Below are 20,375 nucleotides of genomic sequence, written 5' to 3' on the forward strand. Positions count from 1 at the left end.
GAGCTACTATTTGTATGATTTGATGTACATATACACTTTTAAATCAAAATTCCACTAAGAAAAGTAGCTACTGTATTTAATTGCATGATTTCTATAGTAATTTAAATTGTATTTTTCTTATTTCATCTATATTAATAGGGAGCATTACTGCAATGTTCTGTCGCCAGAGTGCAGCACTAGCACCTTTCATAAACCATAAAGTAACTTATACATACTGTGCCTTAAACTGTTTTTTGACAAGTTTTTGCAGATAATAAAATATGACCTTGATGCATCAAGGGGGTTTTTCACAAAGGGACACCTTCAGAGCATGGACAGACATAAAACACCCCGTATAAAAGAAAATGATGCGGCCAAAATATGAAAAAAGCGGCCAAGTCAGTGAAATCTACATTTCATGTTGTTTTGTTTAAATTTCACTGCAACGGACAAGACTCGAACTTGGTGCCTTTCGGAACAACAGTCAGACCGCTCTTAACCAACTGTGCTACTGAAGCTTACCAGAAGCTTTCCAATCTCTTTTGTTTACACGCCTTAAGCGCATACATTGGAGTATCGCTCGCAGACGTATTTGCTAAATGAAAATTAGTTAAAAAAAGTCAATAATACCGCTGCATTCCGTGGCAGCTTTTGTTACGCTGCCACGAAGTGCTGGAATAATCTTCCGCCACCAATCCGACAGAGCAGTACTAATTAACCAATTAGCTCAATACGTTTCACGTTAAATCAATACTAAAAGCGTACCTAATGGACCAACAAAGCTTTGCTGCCTGAAGCTATATATAAAATAAAACCTTTCGTCCTCTTTTTCCAGATGTCGTCAATGTTATTTATTACCTATATAGATATATAAAATTGATGTATAAATTTTTTTCAAACTTAATTTAGTAACGTCGTTCACAACGTGTCGCGCACACCCCGCTGGCTCCACATAAAACCAACGACCACGCTAGTCATGTCAGCTGCATTGCTGAATGGAGACCATTTCGGCTTCACGCCTCTGTTTCTACTATTTTAGTCTTGTATTTGCTATGTGTTATCTGTATGCCTATGGATGTGTTATCTGAATAAATGATTTCTATCTATCTATCTAAATGTTACCTGAAATATAGACCAAGTTGGGGTCATTGTACAAGTCGGTGTCGTCGAACGTGCCTCCCGGCAGCTCGCTGTTGGCACGGTGCAGTATAATGTCTTTCTGTTTCACTTCGCCTTCGATGATCCGCCATGTCAACGCCTGTTGGTTCAAAATAATTGTTTCTGTTATGTGTGTTGGGATAATCCACTTTACAAAGATATTATATCATTATAAAGTTGTATCTATGTCTGATATTTTTTTAAGATTAAGGAGGCAAATGAGTAGACCAGTCGCTTTTACCGTCGCCCATGGACAATCGGAACACCGGAGGAGTCGTAAGTACATTGCCGGCATTTAAGGGAGTAAGCTCTTTCCTTGAAGGTCGTATCGGTCCGGAAACAGCGCAGGCGACAGTTAATTTCACAGTTTAGCTTTGCAAGGCAGGAAGTTTCTGGAGAAAAGGACAGTCGAGGACTGCCAACCCCCATTTGAATGGTGAAGATGGAAATGATGTCGCGTAGAGCGATGGCGGAAAGAAGCCGCAGGGATTAATGCGAACAATTCTTCGGAGCGCTTCCCGGTAGACATGCGGCAAAAAATGCAGAGCGAGACTACATCTCTACGCAGCGCCAAGGAGTCAGGCCGACCTTAAATATGCTGGCAGTCGATAATTCTAGTCAGAGTTAAAGTTGTATGATAATAATAAATATTGAATTTGATTGTTTTACCTGGTCCACGTATCCCCTGGCGGACACGACGGCCTGGTACTCGCCGGGCGGGAGCGAGGCGCGGTAGTGCGCCGCGTTGCGGCTGGCGCGGTAGGCGCGGGGGAAGTGTTCACAATTACCTGGTCCACGTATCCCCTGGCGGACACGACGGCCTGGTACTCGCCGGGCGGGAGCGAGGCGCGGTAGTGCGCCGCGTTGCGGCTGGCGCGGTAGGCGCGGGGGAAGTGTTCACAATTACCTGGTCCACGTATCCCCTGGCGGACACGACGGCCTGGTACTCGCCGGGCGGGAGCGAGGCGCGGTAGTGCGCCGCGTTGCGGCTGGCGCGGTAGGCGCGGGGGAAGTGTTCACAATTACCTGGTCCACGTATCCCCTGGCGGACACGACGGCCTGGTACTCGCCGGGCGGGAGCGAGGCGCGGTAGTGCGCCGCGTTGCGGCTGGCGCGGTAGGCGCGGGGGAAGTGTTCACAATTACCTGGTCCACGTATCCCCTGGCGGACACGACGGCCTGGTACTCGCCGGGCGGGAGCGAGGCGCGGTAGTGCGCCGCGTTGCGGCTGGCGCGGTAGGCGCGGGGGAAGTGTTCACAATTACCTGGTCCACGTATCCCCTGGCGGACACGACGGCCTGGTACTCGCCGGGCGGGAGCGAGGCGCGGTAGTGCGCCGCGTTGCGGCTGGCGCGGTAGGCGCGGGGGAAGTGTTCACAATTACCTGGTCCACGTATCCCCTGGCGGACACGACGGCCTGGTACTCGCCGGGCGGGAGCGAGGCGCGGTAGTGCGCCGCGTTGCGGCTGGCGCGGTAGGCGCGGGGGAAGTGTTCACAATTACCTGGTCCACGTATCCCCTGGCGGACACGACGGCCTGGTACTCGCCGGGCGGGAGCGAGGCGCGGTAGTGCGCCGCGTTGCGGCTGGCGCGGTAGGCGCGGGGGAAGTGTTCACAATTACCTGGTCCACGTATCCCCTGGCGGACACGACGGCCTGGTACTCGCCGGGCGGGAGCGAGGCGCGGTAGTGCGCCGCGTTGCGGCTGGCGCGGTAGGCGCGGGGGAAGTGTTCACAATTACCTGGTCCACGTATCCCCTGGCGGACACGACGGCCTGGTACTCGCCGGGCGGGAGCGAGGCGCGGTAGTGCGCCGCGTTGCGGCTGGCGCGGTAGGCGCGGGGGAAGTGTTCACAATTACCTGGTCCACGTATCCCCTGGCGGACACGACGGCCTGGTACTCGCCGGGCGGGAGCGAGGCGCGGTAGTGCGCCGCGTTGCGGCTGGCGCGGTAGGCGCGGGGGAAGTGTTCACAATTACCTGGTCCACGTATCCCCTGGCGGACACGACGGCCTGGTACTCGCCGGGCGGGAGCGAGGCGCGGTAGTGCGCCGCGTTGCGGCTGGCGCGGTAGGCGCGGGGGAAGTGTTCACAATTACCTGGTCCACGTATCCCCTGGCGGACACGACGGCCTGGTACTCGCCGGGCGGGAGCGAGGCGCGGTAGTGCGCCGCGTTGCGGCTGGCGCGGTAGGCGCGGGGGAAGTGTTCACAATTACCTGGTCCACGTATCCCCTGGCGGACACGACGGCCTGGTACTCGCCGGGCGGGAGCGAGGCGCGGTAGTGCGCCGCGTTGCGGCTGGCGCGGTAGGCGCGGGGGAAGTCGTTCACAACGATGGACGCGTCGCGGACCGGCCCGCCGCTCTCACTTTTGATGTAGCCCTGGATACCTAACAGAAAAAATACACTTTATTTTTATAAATAAATAAATAATTTGGGAACAATCTTACACAAATCGACCTAACCCCAAACTAAGCACAGCTTGTACTATAGGTACTAGGCGCCGATATACATACGTTTATAGATAAATACATACTTATATACATTGAAGACACCCATGACTCAATAACAAATATCTGTGTTCACCGCACAAATAAATGCCCTTAGCGAGAATTGTACCCGGGACCATCGATTTCATAAGCAGGGTCACTACCCACTAGACCAGACCGGCCGTCAAATATGTTTGCGTTGTTGAAATTTATCATGAAATCTCGCTAATGTCAACTGCCAAACTGAAAATGTAGATGTACCTACTAAAGATGTAGGATATCAAAATGTATTTAGCTATTCCCTCTCAATTATAAAATAATCAAATATACTATAAAAATAAAAATGGGATTGTACAACTTTTCTATAAATAATAATTATTTATTAAACCCTTAACTGCCACGTACGCTAAGTCGAGTCGGCAAAGCGATTCTGAATTCGAATAAAAAAAAATTCAATGTCCTCATACTCCACCTCCACTGTTCAAGCGTACTTGTGGCTAAGTTTACTTGGATAAAAGTATATTTTGAATTGAATACTCTTTACTGGCAAAACTCAAACCGTGGGAGTTAAAAAATATATTTATAATCATAAGTTTATGGTTTACCTGTATTAGCCAACTCGACGAATTTCATGATGCCGCGCAAGTTGCTTTTCCAAACGTAAGCTATATCGCTTTCGCTCGGCATCTTGCAGCAGCTGAGTCCCAGCGATACCACCGGCGTATTGTACCTTTAAATAAGTTTTTTGACAAAAATTACATTTATGATACAGGCTTTTATCGCTAACTTTTCTTTCAACAGGTCTTTCAACAATACTTGTCGATGTCTAACAAACAAAAACATTGGTTGCGTTGTTGTTTTATCACAAATATCCTATGGCCAACTCCTGAGTCCATTACTATTCTTTAGATCAGCTCGATTGTTATTGGATTGTCACCCAACTAACATACAGTAACGGCCAATAATACAAGGTGTCCACGAGGAACCCGAGACATTTAGCCAGGCATTTCTGAGGCTAAAAGCTTATTTTCTTTTCGTATTTTGGTATGTATTTGTACATAAAAAGGGGTTGGTATCATAACAGCTGGATCTCAAAATGACCGGTCGTGCATGAGGACGGGATCGCAAAATGAACACAATTGCAGAAAGCCTATATCTCAAAGTAACATGGTAGCAAAACGACTATCTTGCTAAAAGGTCGTCGTCTCAGAATGGTTAATTATGAAAACTACTAGATCGCAAAACGACCACCTCGTGGAACGTCTACATCTTTAAATGCACAAGCTCGAAGCTGGGGTGGTTATAGTAGCGTTACCTCGTTTTTCACGTAAAATAGGCATAGTGGTTGTCGATTTGCGGAAAATGCAAAGCATAACTAATTGTAAGTGATGATATGATATGGTATGATATCTATGAATATATGATGATAATAGATAGAGACAGACTCTCACCTCTCGCACAGCACATCGAGTAAGTTCCCGTGGTTGGAGGGCGTGTTTCGGCATTCGTATTTGTCCATGGGTGTTCTGTTGTCCTGGTATTTTTGGGCGAACTGCTCGAATAGACGGCGAGACAAGTCAGGGTACGCTACGTCTTCCGTACCTGGAATAACAAGTTTTATATTGATTTTCACATTTCTACAACCTAGCGTTTTCCCAGCCTAGCGCCAGGGTCCGCTATCCTACTCAATCTTCTCTACTTTGCCCGGTCCTCGGCCTCAGGTGTGAGATTGCTATCTTTCATACAAGGGTTACATGCGTGGTTCCGACCCTTTAAAAATCTGTACACTCCTTTTTTTGAAAAACTCCATACTGTAGCCCCTCGGAAAAACGTCGGCAGGGAGCTCATTCCACAGCCGGAGCGTCTGCGGGAGGAAATTCGTCTTAAACCGCACAGTAAGCGACCATTTAGGATCTAGGGTGTGAGGATGGACACCCTGCCGACTCGAGCCATAAAAAAAACCCTCTTCCCTGCAAGCATAGGGTTTCTAACGACTTCCGCTCTTATTGCACAATATCCTATTACTAGCAAGGACTGCAGAACTAATATCAGGTGAGGCTTGGGCTGGTGGCTGGTGGAGTGTAAAAAGTTCATGTGTTTTAGGGTTCCGTATCCAAAGGGTAAATCGGGACCCTTTAACTAAGACAAGTCCGTCCGTCTATCACCAGGCTGTATCTCATGATACAGTTGAAATTTTCACAGATGATGTATTTTTGTTGCAGCTATAACAACAAATACTAAAAAGTACGGAACACTCGGCGGGCGAGTTCGACTCGCACTTGTCCGTTTTTTTTATTGGATAACGGAAAGCATTTGACCACAATTTCACCTCGTAAGTGCTTACATATTAGCTCAATTATACTCTTTATTTAATCGTATGGCGTATAAACATAAACATTTCAAAAATATATAGCTAAATAAAATAATTATAAATCTACATTCAGGGTCTCAAGCCACGAGATTGCGTCTGGTGTTAATTTAAACAGATCTTCCGGAGGGCCTGGAAAAGAGTGCAAAGGGCAGCGCTGTATAATATGCTCGATGGTTTGAACCTCTTCACCACAGTCGCAGAGCGCAGAGTCCCGCCAGCCCCATTTATGGCGAAAATAGTTACAGCGCCCGTGACCTGTCCTCAGTCTGTTTACACGACACCAGAGCTTTCGTGACAGGCCAAAACCGTCTGGTTTCGCTGTGGGATCTATGGCTTGTAGGGTAGTTCCAGCAGTAATTTTGCTCCACTCGTACTTCCAGCTCTGTCTGACGTCAAAATTCCTCAGTTTTTGGACTGTGATGCATGCTGGGTGGCGAGACTTAAGGCGTTGGGGTGGGGGGTGGCAGAAGGGCTGGTGGCAAGGTAGAGAATGTTGCGCTTGTATTTTTGCCGCTTCTCTGTTTAGCGCTTGCAGTCTCCGTAGATGCGGCGGGGCAATATGGCTGAATTCTACTCTTGCTTGACTCGACGGTGGTCGCATAAATATGTATATTTTATATATACCTGAAGACAGATCCAACACGATGTCGTATTTCTCAGCCTTGAGGAGATCAACAAAGGCCTTCTCTCGTGTATAGTTAGTCAATGGACTTAGATTAGTTTTGGTGATATAGTGGTACAGGCTATCGCCGAACTCTTCTTCTAGAGGAGATAACTGGAAGAACAAATCAAAAAGTTATATGATTGACAATGAGTGCGGAGTTTCCAAAGAATTGGAATATTTTACGAAAATTTCGGGAAATTAGCACAAGATAGGAACTTTTCACTTTGGCAATTGAAAATTCGTCCTCCACATAATAATTTGCTAAAAAAAATCAATCTCAAAGTTTTTCTATGGACATATTGATAGGTATGATTCATTTATCGTTTTCTTTAAATTAAAACTACTACTTTGTTACCATTACGACTTTGTTAGCATTATCATAGTGACATCTTGGTTGTTATTTTTAGTTGGTGGCTCATTAGGGGAAGGTATGGCTAATTGTTAGAGGAAAAACAGTGAAATCTCGATAATCCGGCACTTAAAGCGTCCGGTACATCTAGTAATGCGGCACTTCGATGGTCCGGTACATCTAGTAATCCAGCACTAAAATAGAAGTGCTAGTGATCATTCTATGTCAAGTTTACGCTTACATTATCACACTGCCTTCTCTTAAAAAGTGGCTAACCTCCTGATAACGGTCGAATTTCCTTTGAACTTAATTTTAGTGTAGTGTATTTATACCACGTACTTAAAAATATCCTTTAAAAATATGCATTCTTGCTCCAGTTTTCTACTAATCCGGCTCTCTTGTGTGCCGGATCAACGGGATTGTACTGTAATGTAAAAAGCTACCTGGCATTGTTCCCCGCTAAACCCACGCAGTATTTTCTCATACAACGGATCCAGGTTAGGTATAAAGTGCAGCACAGCGTTCTCAAGCAGTCGTTTATGTCTGGGTTCGCCGAGCGAATACGCTGTTGCTATGTGGCGGGCGAAGTTAAGGAGCATTTCTTGTCCGACAGCGTGGGAGGCGTAGAGGTTGCTGATTAGAGCCATGTGGAGCTTCGTTTCTTCGGGCGAGCCGACCTGAAAGTATTTACAAAATTAGAAATTGAAATAGAATAGAAAGTGCATGGGAAGTTGAAGCTGTGAAATATTTTAGATTTCTTCAAATATTTTTGTTTTACAGACTAATCGATCTTTGGTGCGGTGCTCAGAAGATCTTTCAATATCGTTAGTGTTCATGACACATCAAATGTCATTCAAAAATCTATTCATACGTTTGTGATCGACCGACCAGATTGATTGCTTGTCAATTTTCCCTCTCACTCAAATCAATCAGCTCTCTGAATGTATAGCGAAGGTACTCTTGTCACCGTCGCGAGTGGTTCTTTTTACGTGTGAACTTATTAATTGTACGTGTGAATGAAATAATCAGTGTGCTTTAAAGACTTGTTTGTAATTCGATAACCATCATCCACGCCCGATCAGTTGGAGCTGGACATGGTGGATACCTTCAGGTCTGTGCAGCGGAAGCCAGTCTTCAAACAACGCTGGACGAAGCGCTAGTGCAACTACGTCACCGGGTTGCAGGGAGGTTTGGTTTTCTGGTGGCCCATGAGGTGAAGGAAACTAAAAGAAGGATAAGAGAGGACACTTACCGCCAGCTCGGCGTACAGCTCGAGGGTGGAGTGGTGCCGTGTGTGCTGCATGTTGTCTAGCATCTCTTACCTTGTCGGTCATCTTGAGCTGGTGCAGCGAGGCGGTGAGCAGGCTGTCCCCGGACCGGAACTCCGCAATGTCCGGGAACTTGTTCTCCAGCTCCGCCAGCTCGGCGTACAGCTTGAGGGTGGAGTGGTACCGTGTATGCTGCATGTTGTCTAGCATCTCTTACCTTGTCGGTCATCTTGAGCTGGTGCAGCGAGGCGGTGAGCAGGCTGTCCCCGGACCGGAACTCCGCAATGTCCGGGAACTTGTTCTCCAGCTCCGCCAGCTCGGCGTACAGCTTGAGGGTGGAGTGGTACCGTGTATGCTGCATGTTGTCTAGCATCTCTTACCTTGTCGGTCATCTTGAGCTGGTGCAGCGAGGCGGTGAGCAGGCTGTCCCCGGACCGGAACTCCGCAATGTCCGGGAACTTGTTCTCCAGCTCCGCCAGCTCGGCGTACAGCTTGAGGGTGGAGTGGTACCGTGTATGCTGCATGTTGTCTAGCATCTCTTACCTTGTCGGTCATCTTGAGCTGGTGCAGCGAGGCGGTGAGCAGGCTGTCCCCGGACCGGAACTCCGCAATGTCCGGGAACTTGTTCTCCAGCTCCGCCAGCTCGGCGTACAGCTTGAGGGTGGAGTGGTACCATGTATGCTGCATGTTGTCTAGCATCTCTTACCTTGTCGGTCATCTTGAGCTGGTGCAGCGAGGCGGTGAGCAGGCTGTCCCCGGACCGGAACTCCGCAATGTCCGGGAACTTGTTCTCCAGCTCCGCCAGCTCGGCGTACAGCTTGAGGGTGGAGTGGTACCGTGTATGCTGCATGTTGTCTAGCATCTCTTACCTTGTCGGTCATCTTGAGCTGGTGCAGCGAGGCGGTGAGCAGGCTGTCCCCGGACCGGAACTCCGCAATGTCCGGGAACTTGTTCTCCAGCTCCGCCAGCTCGGCGTACAGCTTGAGGGTGGAGTGGTACCGTGTATGCTGCATGTTGTCTAGCATCTCTTACCTTGTCGGTCATCTTGAGCTGGTGCAGCGAGGCGGTGAGCAGGCTGTCCCCGGACCGGAACTCCGCAATGTCCGGGAACTTGTTCTCCAGCTCCGCCAGCTCGGCGTACAGCTTGAGGGTGGAGTGGTACCGTGTATGCTGCATGTTGTCTAGCATCTCTTACCTTGTCGGTCATCTTGAGCTGGTGCAGCGAGGCGGTGAGCAGGCTGTCCCCGGACCGGAACTCCGCAATGTCCGGGAACTTGTTCTCCAGCTCCGCCAGCTCGGCGTACAGCTTGAGGGTGGAGTGGTACCGTGTATGCTGCATGTTGTCTAGCATCTCTTACCTTGTCGGTCATCTTGAGCTGGTGCAGCGAGGCGGTGAGCAGGCTGTCCCCGGACCGGAACTCCGCAATGTCCGGGAACTTGTTCTCCAGCTCCGCCAGCTCGGCGTACAGCTTGAGGGTGGAGTGGTACCGTGTATGCTGCATGTTGTCTAGCATCTCTTACCTTGTCGGTCATCTTGAGCTGGTGCAGCGAGGCGGTGAGCAGGCTGTCCCCGGACCGGAACTCCGCAATGTCCGGGAACTTGTTCTCCAGCTCCGCCAGCTCGGCGTACAGCTTGAGGGTGGAGTGGTACCGTGTATGCTGCATGTTGTCTAGCATCTCTTACCTTGTCGGTCATCTTGAGCTGGTGCAGCGAGGCGGTGAGCAGGCTGTCCCCGGACCGGAACTCCGCAATGTCCGGGAACTTGTTCTCCAGCTCCGCCAGCTCGGCGTACAGCTTGAGGGTGGAGTGGTACCGTGTATGCTGCATGTTGTCTAGCATCTCTTACCTTGTCGGTCATCTTGAGCTGGTGCAGCGAGGCGGTGAGCAGGCTGTCCCCGGACCGGAACTCCGCAATGTCCGGGAACTTGTTCTCCAGCTCCGCCAGCTCGGCGTACAGCTTGAGGGTGGAGTGGTACCGTGTATGCTGCATGTTGTCTAGCATCTCTTACCTTGTCGGTCATCTTGAGCTGGTGCAGCGAGGCGGTGAGCAGGCTGTCCCCGGACCGGAACTCCGCAATGTCCGGGAACTTGTTCTCTAGCTCCGCCAGCTCGGCGTACAGCTCGAGAGTGGAGTGGTACCGCGTGTGCATTATATTGTCTAGCACGCTGTCGGGTTCGGAACATCATAATAAATACATCAGTATGACAAAATAGAAAAAAAATGTAAAACCCTAAGCAACGAGCGACTGAGTGTAAAAAAGTTGTATAGTCTAAGAAAGTCGTGTCCCGATTTCGCCAACTGAAGTGAAGACCCAAGACCAAGAAGACCAAGAAGACCAAGACATGTACGGCGCCATATGATTTACGGTAACTAGGTTGTTATTGTCAATGTCAACGAGCTGTCAAAGTTACCACATGGTTCGCACGGAGCGGTACATCATCTACAACGACAAGTTTTTTTTTCTTAGACTTAACAACAGTTTTAGAATTAATATCTTGGTCTTTAGCTAAGGTCGCAATTGTCACAAATTATGAATCAACTAATTTTCACAACCTAAGCTTTCGTACACTCCCACTTTAAACTAGCTAAGAAATTTATGAATTCTTACATTCATAATTTTGCTTTATTATTAAAATTTATAGTAGTAATATAAATATTATCCAAAAAAAAAACATTTTCTACACTTGGTAGAGTTACTAGTTTAATCTAAAAATTAAAGAAATATTTAAATATAACTTCACATCGATGGCATCGTAGAACTTTGAGATAATTTAAAATTTATTTTTTTAGAAGAATATGATAGAACCAATAATTGTTAGTAAGATTAGACAGTTAATAAAATAAATAATACATGTGATGCGTGCATACATATTTATTGATTAACATACAAGCGGTGCGTCTACTTATATAAGTGCGTAAAACATATGTAAGTGATGAATAAGTATTATAAGTTTAATAAAAGATAAAATGGTCATCAATTGGTCATCAAATAGGAAAATTACGTATCTTAAAAGCTTAAATGTATTAATCACAAGTATCAAGATTTAGGTTTCGGAAATGGTTTTGAACTCTATCACTCCCATTCACTGAAAAGATACAGCCAAGGTATTAAGCATCGACACGGACAAAGTGCCAACGATATGTATACACGACCTTATAACCGCTAGATTAAGGAAGTATGTACATATTTTGGCACTTTGTAACTGTCGATATTCAATACATTGACTGTACAACCTCCTGAGACCCAGAAGCAATTGTTTTGTTTATTTTCTAATTTGGAATTCTTAGTTACATAATAAAAGTTCAAAATAGATTTTGGAATAAGTATAAAAATTGTACTCGGGGTCTTAGGAGGTTAAACAGTAGAAGCAGCTTTGCAAGTCAGGTGTTCAAAATGACTTGCACATCCTCTTCTTCCTTCAACAACCATGGTATGTATATTAACTTTAAACAACTAATTCGCAAAGCTTTTTTGCCCCTGACTGTAAACGTCAAGAAATTGTACTTTATAGGCCCTCGCTATTATTCCGTTCTCAATCAATAACCACTTCACAACAAATATTGATATTACGTGATTTCCTGACTTTATGAAATGGAGGTAAATAACGAAACCTCAAAACTAGTTTTTGTCTCACAGTACAATACTTTCGATATCTATCTTCGTTATAGATTTTAGATGTAAATTATCAAAACGTGATACCATACAATTCTGTTATTACCATCTGAAATTGCTTTATAAATGTAAGATTTAATCCTAGTTTAAGTCCTATAATATTTATTAATAACGAAAGAATTTCGTAATTTACCCCATCAAAAAATATAAAACCTTATACAACACACACATTGCAAAGCTACATACGAAACGTGACGTATACATGAAAAGCAAACATAAAAAGCATTAAGTAACATTAAAGTATAAAGCAAAATCAATCTTATCCCTGAGTCAATAGAGTTTATTTTTAACAAACCTTATGTTTATGGCTTCAATGTAGGCGTTTAGAAGGAAAGAAGTAAAAATTTAATAAGGTAAGTTATAAATATAAAGTTATTAATACATATACAAACAAATACTTCACAAATACGAATCTCATTATGTCATAAGTTTAAAAAATATCTATAAATTTATTAAACTACCGTCACTCTCCGAGTATTTAATAAATTGAAAATATTTGTGAAAACTGAATTTATCACTTATAATAATAAAAATAAACCTAAATCCATTGTTTTCGAGAGTCAACCTTATTAACTTATTATAGATAGTTTCAATTTCATAAGAAATAGACTTAATCGATTACTTCTGTGTCCATTTTTTTTAGAAATATAGAAAATAAGATCCTAAAATACATTTGTAGAAAGAGTATAAAAGAAAATGCCAATCGAATATAGATTTGAGATCATTAACTTTGAGATCAAAAAAGGATAGATAAGAAACTGCCAATAGGGAATATTACGCGAAACTCTGCGTAGGGGGCGCTACTACCACAATCCATCACAATCTGAGGGTCTACCGCGAAACAAGAAAATCGAAATTTCGTTATCTAGCCTCTCTATCACTCTTGCATATTCGAGTGATGAAGAGGCAGATAACTAAATTTAGATTTTCACGTTTCTCTCTTTATAAACAAACAACCTTGATGCATCAATGTCATATTTTATTATCTGTAAAAACTTGTCAAAGAACAGTTTAAGTACAGTATGTATAAGTTTATGGTTTATGAAAGGTGCTAGTGCTGCACTCTGGCGGCAGAACATTGCAGTAATACTCCCTATTGAATAATCGGACCAAGCTAACTTTTCATGGCAAAGAAGTGTGGTACTGTTATGATTAATGTCAAATTTCTATGTAAATATGACATTCACTCACTTTGTTCTCATGTCGGTGAAAAGTTAGCTTAGACGGCGTCTATTTTGTCATCGAGAAAGAATAGAAAAGAGGTTGCCAATGTAATATAGACCGTATCGCCATAAACACAAGACTGGTGTCAGCTTACCGGAAGTCGTAGGCCGAGGACCAATGCTGCGGGTCGTCGGGCATCAGGGTGAAGTTGACGCTGACCGAGCCGGATTCTGGTACTACCACTTCTTCCGTTACGCTCTCATAGCTGTTGGAAAATTGATTTTGTTCAGTTTGTGATAAAGCTTATTTTTGTTTGTTTCTGGCAGAAGAATTAGATCAGCTACAGATTAAAAACGAGGCCTAACTAAGTTACAAACAATCATTTATAGAAAAAGAAAACGCCAATCAAAACTCATATAACGTTTTTTTCATTTGTCGATAAACGATTGTAATCTCTGCCTTGGGCCCAGTTCTATTTCTCAATATCGATATCGATAAATTATTTAAATGAAAAGAAACGTTAGGAGTACATCAAGTCATGTCAGCCGTGTGTATTCTACGAGTATCTGGCACTACGATTTCTGTTGCGCTCTCGTAGCTGTTAGAAAAAAGGATTTTATTTAGTTTCTAGTAAGGTCACTTTTTGTTTGTTTCTGGCACAAGAATTAGATCAGCTACAGACTAAATAACTAAGTTATGTAACAACCATTTATAGAAAAGGAAAACTCCAATCAAAAATTATTTAAACAAAAAGAAACAATGTATGTTGGCAGTGTGCGTGTGTGTGTGTATTTATATGTGTGTTTCATTTAATTGTGGTTTTTATTTTATTTTTTATTGATATACCCGTGCTTGCTGGCGGTGACGTTGTACCGGCCGGGCACCAGCAGCCGCCAGTAGTCGCCGTCGCGCGCCGTGCGCACGTTGTGCCGGACGCCGGACACGGATACGGTCGCGTTAGAGAGATTCCCGCCTATATGACTATGAACGAAACCGTGGACACCCTTGTGCACCTGGGAAAAACCATGAAGATAGATTGACTGATGTTTTAGTAATTATAAAAACTATAAAACTTATTTGACTTGAGACGAAAACCGCAAGTTCTGTTTGCTGCAAGTTTGTAACTGTTTCGTATGGAATGGTATACCAAAAATATTGAATTTGAGGCCACACATTCAAACAATATAATTTTGAATAGAAAATATATGTGTTCTTTGCATTTCGTTAATATAATAATTATATTCATGCCACAAAAGCTGTTATTCAAAAATCCATTTATATGGCAGCATGGTGACAGGGCAATTTAGTAACAATTTCTGGTGGCCCATGAGGGGATAGATCAAATCCTCCACCGCGAGCGAAATCAATAATTAGTGAAAATCCCCGACACAATTGACACAACACTCCCACCCGCTTCCTCGGTTACAAATACCTCAGATTTGGTACACGAATATAAAGTCAAGTATATAAATCGAAAAGTCAAGTACATTTGCGTCTCTTTTAGTCTCCTAAAATATAAATAATTAAGAGTTTTTGGGATCTTTCGGATCCCTATACCTTTCTCTATGCTAATGTATTTTTACCTCTTCAATGTATGTCAGTAATGCCTCCCGGTTGTCCGCCCAGTAAGTAGGCAAGTCGGAAGCGGGGGGGAACTTGAAACAGCCTAGCTCCAGTGTTATCTCCATGTCGTTAGTATGTAGGTAGTTCCAGTCTTGCATGCCGCCAGCTAGCACGTACCTGGGAAGTTTAAAATTATTAACCGATTATCTTTCATGATAATATTATATATTTACTAAACAACTTCATTGCGTAAAATGTGCAAAAAGTACAGGTACGGCACGTCTAGGTGAATGTTAGTTGTGTTAAGTGTATCACTTCGCTTAATTTAGGGTTTGTAAGGAATTTCGGAACGACCCCGTTTCCAGAATAATTCTACAGTGGTATCCGGAGTAACTTAACTTTTGCGGCTATGTATTGAGATTACCGCGTACATAAATTCCAGTAGCATTTATGAATGAATTTTCATAGTTCTAAATTTTACAAGAATAAGAATATATTTTACGATGGATTAAAAATAAGACTCCATCGCAAAATATTTTTAAAATTTCTGTCAAAGTACAGCGAGCTTATAATTATATTAAATTCATTCAATAAAATACTTATATTGAATTCCATTCATAAAGTGGAAGTTTTGCACCTAGGTATCTTACCATTTAGCCCCATTGGTAATGCCCTCAGGGAACCGCTCAGGGTAGCTCTTGCAGGGTTGTCCCAAATGCATTTTCATATGAGTCTGAAACAAAGTTATTTTTAGCAAGGCCTTAGGGCACCATCTAACGATATTATAGTTTTCTACAATGGCGTAAACAATCCCTTTAGCCCTTTGAACGCCAAGAACCCTTAAGACTCGTAAGAAGTCGTGTCCCTGGCGCCAAGAGTATACGTGCTATAGCGTACGTTGCCAAAGTAACCTTTAACGTTTCCAGTACGGTTTATATTTGATAGCGTATATGTTCAAAACGTTAAACTACAGTCAGCCAACCCTAGAGTTGTCTCGCCGGCCGAGCGGTCAAAGACCCGCGCGTTCAAGGTCGCACCATTATTGTGAACATAGTTAAATGGCTACGTATTCTCTTTTTAAATAAGGTTAGTATTAATAACTATGGTTTAACTTACGTCAGAATATTATGCGATTGCAGAATATTACGAAAATATGTATGCGCTAGATACAGAAACACATCATGATCGGGTGCCAAATATTCGTCTCCGCTGTGCATAGCAGAGTTGCCATCGTAGGGGTAGTTGGTGACGAGAGAGCCAGCGTGCAAGTTTGCAGATAATACGAATAGAGTATGACAAGGTCGTGGTCAAACCTGGAGTTGTTTAGCTGGCGCGTGTATACAATATAGCACTATTTATTGTGTATTTCTTTGAACAGTACGTATTCGCTTTATAATAAGATTAGTATTAAGATTTATACAATCTATGGTTTAACTTACGTCAGAATAAGTATGCGCCAGATGCAGAAACACATCATGATCAGGTGTCAGATACTCGTCTCCGCTGTGCATAGCAGGGTTGCCATCGTAAGGATAGTTGGCGACAAGAGAGCCGCCATGTAGGTTTGCTGATAGAACGAACGGGATGGAGAGGGACCAGTCCATTACTGCTTTCGTTTCTGGCTCTGCTACTTGGTTGTCCTGAAAAAGGAAGAGATTTGGAGTGAAATTCGAAGTGCCATCAGCTGTAAAAGTGCATGGCGAGTTTATCAATGAATTCATTCATAATTTCTGCATGAAATTTCGCAGCTCACTGTACATTTATAATTGACCGAGCGTTAGCGACCGTTTCAGCTTGGGCGTGGGCTTCAGCGTTTCATTTTTCAAAAATGCTTTCGTATATCGGGATGTTCAGTACAGGTCGCAATTCTCAACCGATTGTCGTGAAATTTTGTGAGCAGGTTCGATGATTAAATTTTTTTTTTTTGTCGATTTAAATTTTACGGAAATTTTCAAAATGGCTGGGCTATAAATTTATTGAGTTTTAAGCTATGCTTGCGAGGTCTACAGCTCACAGAGCCACTAATAGTAGCAAAGAGAATTTGATTTTGATCCTTATTCTTTCGCCGATGGGTTTACCATTACCAATTCTTTCATGTGTTCTTACATTAATTAAGCAGAGTTTGGGATTACCAATTCTTTCATGTGTTCTTACATTAATTAAGCAGAGTTTGGGATTACCAATTCTTTCATGTGTTCTTACATTAATTAAGCAGAGTTTGGGATTACCAATTCTTTCATGTGTTCTTACATTAATTAAGCAGAGTTTGGGATTACCAATTCTTTCATGTGTTCTTACATTAATTAAGCAGAGTTTGGGATTACCAATTCTTTCATGTGTTCTTACATTAATTAAGCAGAGTTTGGGATTACCAATTCTTTCATGTGTTCTTACATTAATTAGGCAAATTTAAGTGTCTGTCTGGGCGTAGCCCTGCAGGTAGATATATGGATACTTACATTTGCTTAATTAATGTAAGAACACACGAAAGATTTGGTAACTGACGTTACAGTCTCGTAGAATTACCCGTGATATGTATTAAATTTTTTAAATATCAAAAAAGTGGCGCCTTCTACTAGATCATAGGTCAAGGGTATGCCGGCATCGATGGCACGTCTATTTCAAATTCTCTTTGGTAGTAGTAACTGTCTAAATCAAAACTTAATAAGACGTTGAATATCCAATGGAAAACAACGGTTTTAAGGGTTCCAATAAAATCAGCTGTTCCATAGAAAACATTACGGATATAATTCTCCTGATAGTTTGAAGCCGCTGTTTTCGTAACGTCGGGGTTGGTGTTGGTAGGAACCCAAGTCTTTTGAGTCTAAATTGATGAACTCGACTCGTTTTTACGAGACTCAGAGCTTAAAAAACTTCTGAGTCTTTCAAGTCCCGAGTCGAGTCCTTTATTTAGTCTTTTTTAAGCGCAAATCAAAAGGACTCGAGTCTCCGAATAAAGCTTCAGTCAACAATTTTATAGGTTTTACCTAAACTACAGTAAAGGGAATAGGCGTTATTGTATGATTTATGTTATGTACATCCATGAATGTTACATAAAGACAACGCATTTCGAAGTTATTTGTAAAAAAATATCAAGTTCTCCGAAAAGGTCTCTAAACACGACTCGGGACTCTAATAAGTCGAAAAGGACTCGAGTTTCGTCTTAATTATAAGAGTCTGCAAAACTGAGTCGAGTCTTAAAGCAGAGGACTCAAAGGACTCGAGTCTTAACCAACACTGGGTTGGTCCCATCGTGAGTTATTTGACATCTATTGTCAATTAGCAGTATTGGTAAATCCGCTTCTTGACGCTAGATGTCGACTACGGAAATAATAAGCGTTTTGGTAAGAAAACTGATGTATGGAGTCAGCACTCTATGCATACTTATATCTCTATGGTGTGACCTACATATTCACTCCTTAAGGCTATGGTTAGACAACATAAAATCTCCCTGTTATTAAAGATAGACCTTAGTTGGGTAAAAAACATTTTTTTTTACTTGACAAAAGCCGTAACCACTCACACACACATAAGCACTCACCGGGGTTTCACCGAACTGATCCGGGAAGTTCCTGTTCAGATCGACGTTGTGTGCGTTCTCACGGCCGTGTGTGCTTTTGTAATCACCTGAAATAGGTTATTCTTTTATACATCTTGCTTTAATTATAGGTACACTTATTGTACCTGTGACGTTATCATGTAACGGCCAACTTCAAGCGAACATGTTGTAAATTAACACTTTAAAATGCAAAATACGCGACAAACTAAATTTTTCCAATATATGTTGTTGATTCAAAACTCTTCTTTTTTTTTTAAGCTCTTCCATTTGAGTATAATTTCATTCGGATCTAACGTAGACCTCGACTGAATTATTAATATACATATATTATACATATATCTCGTGTCAAGTAAAATTGAGTTTAATTTCAACCCTGACGATAATTTGTAAAGTGGTATAGGAGATGTATCATGATGTCTTGTAAACGTCAGCCGCGCCTCCGTCTGTTGGTGACGGTTTTACAGTAATTTCAGCTGGATTTGAGAAACTCGCCGAAAGTGCTCTTTTTATATCTGGCCGGGTTCTATAAAGTGGTTAAGGAAGATGTATCATGATGTCTTATAAACGTAAGCTGCGCCTCCGTTTTTTAGTTATTTCCTCTCGGCTGAGAAACTCATCTTCTGTACTCTTTTCATATCCTTCCGGGTTCATACTCGGCATGAGATGTATCCTGGACATCCTGGTGTTGTTCAGCATCTTCTGCTGTTGCCGATTTCAGATGGTATATTATTGGCACAGTTTGTAAATCTACTGGCACACTTACCGACAGTGATCTTCTCATATCCGTGCGTGTTTATGTTCATACTCGCCATGAGATGTATCCTCGTCCCGTGCAGCATCTTCTGTATGCGCTTGTTGCCAGTGGTGCACAGATATTAGGTAATCGAATAGTATACTCACCAACAGTGCTCTTCTCATATCCGTCCGGGTTCATACTGGGCAGAAGATGTACCCTGGTGTTGTTCAGCATCTTCTGTATGCGCTCGTTGCCGTTGGTGTATTCTTGGCACAGATATTTTGCCAGCATGAGGAGCAGCTCGCGACCGACCACTTCGTTCCCGTGCATGTTGGCTACGTATTTGAATTCCGGTTTGCCTGTTGGGATAAATGCTTGGTTAAATATTTTTATTTAGCAGGTATTTTTTTCCGGATAACTCTTTCTATTTTTTAATGTACCTGAATACTTAACACAACAAGAATAAATGTAAACACCAATGAAGAAACAAAACGAGGTAGTAATTGCTATCATGAATAGAACAAAAAAATATACTCTTTCATAAAAGTTTTCAATTTAAAAGTCAAGATTATTATTTGTTATTTGGTGTACTTCTCTACTTTATTGAAAAGTTATCTTGAGTGGCAGACATCATTATGCCCATCTATGATATGACCTGACTTAAGTCTCTGATCCATCAACTAAGTCACAATTGATCCTTGTCATGTCTCCTTTTTAGTTTCAGTAGTTTAGTATCGTAAGAAAAATTGTGAGTAGATAAAAAATAAAAAGATGGCGACATTGAAAACAAAACGGCATACTTTGAATTTCGAGACACTGATAAATTCGTTCGACTGACTAAATGAAAGTTTTCTACAATTCTTACTAGCATTATGCTTTCTGTTGTTGCAGCCTCTCCAAATATGATAAGATTGTTATGAAAGTTTTCTATCATTCTTACCAGGAATATGTCTTCCAGGGTCCCTTGTCACCTCCAGCACATACAGCTCCCTCCCTTCCACACTTTTCCCGATACTGCTCAGCTTGGTGATCTTCGGATATAAAGCCGCCAGGTCCTTGAGAAAGCTCTCCATCTTCAGGTAGTCGTGGTGGGTGAAATCCGCTGCAGGGAGATTGGGCACGTCACGACGGTGTTGGTTTTGCTCTGGAGATTTGCCCGGGAATGTGGACTTTATTTTATGGGGCGTTGAGTTAATATTGTACTGTGATTATTAAATCATGCTAGCTAGGTTGGTTGCAAACGAATGTTGACGTTGGATTGATTTGATACTGGAATTGTTAGACTACCAGTATTTTGTAACTTATATTTAGACTACTAGTGCACATCTAATTTTGTAATTTATAGTGCTTGATTTTAATTTTGAGGTTAAGATTGTTACACCTTTTCATGTCTGTGTGTGA

General features: G+C 43.0%; 1 protein-coding gene across 1 annotated transcript in view; it reads right to left on the reverse strand.

Moving 5' to 3' along the window:
- LOC133528964 (carboxypeptidase D) overlaps window positions 1-20,375 on the reverse strand; it is a 63,685-nt gene that overhangs the window by 12,178 nt on the left and 31,132 nt on the right. The window contains exons 8-22 of the mRNA XM_061866505.1: window positions 19,915-20,118; window positions 19,139-19,333; window positions 18,221-18,306; window positions 16,119-16,319; window positions 15,330-15,412; window positions 14,700-14,856; window positions 13,963-14,129; window positions 13,271-13,381; window positions 10,288-10,444; window positions 7,453-7,686; window positions 6,621-6,771; window positions 5,077-5,227; window positions 4,231-4,355; window positions 3,354-3,526; window positions 1,102-1,237 (exon numbers count right to left, since the gene is read on the reverse strand). Of these exons, the coding sequence (XP_061722489.1) occupies window positions 1,102-1,237; window positions 3,354-3,526; window positions 4,231-4,355; window positions 5,077-5,227; window positions 6,621-6,771; window positions 7,453-7,686; window positions 10,288-10,444; window positions 13,271-13,381; window positions 13,963-14,129; window positions 14,700-14,856; window positions 15,330-15,412; window positions 16,119-16,319; window positions 18,221-18,306; window positions 19,139-19,333; window positions 19,915-20,118 (2,331 nt within the window). The remainder of the gene's footprint in view (window positions 1-1,101; window positions 1,238-3,353; window positions 3,527-4,230; window positions 4,356-5,076; window positions 5,228-6,620; window positions 6,772-7,452; window positions 7,687-10,287; window positions 10,445-13,270; window positions 13,382-13,962; window positions 14,130-14,699; window positions 14,857-15,329; window positions 15,413-16,118; window positions 16,320-18,220; window positions 18,307-19,138; window positions 19,334-19,914; window positions 20,119-20,375) is intronic.

Source organism: Cydia pomonella, chromosome 20, assembly GCF_033807575.1.
Source record: "Cydia pomonella isolate Wapato2018A chromosome 20, ilCydPomo1, whole genome shotgun sequence".
In the NCBI taxonomy this organism is placed as follows: domain Eukaryota; kingdom Metazoa; phylum Arthropoda; class Insecta; order Lepidoptera; family Tortricidae; genus Cydia; species Cydia pomonella.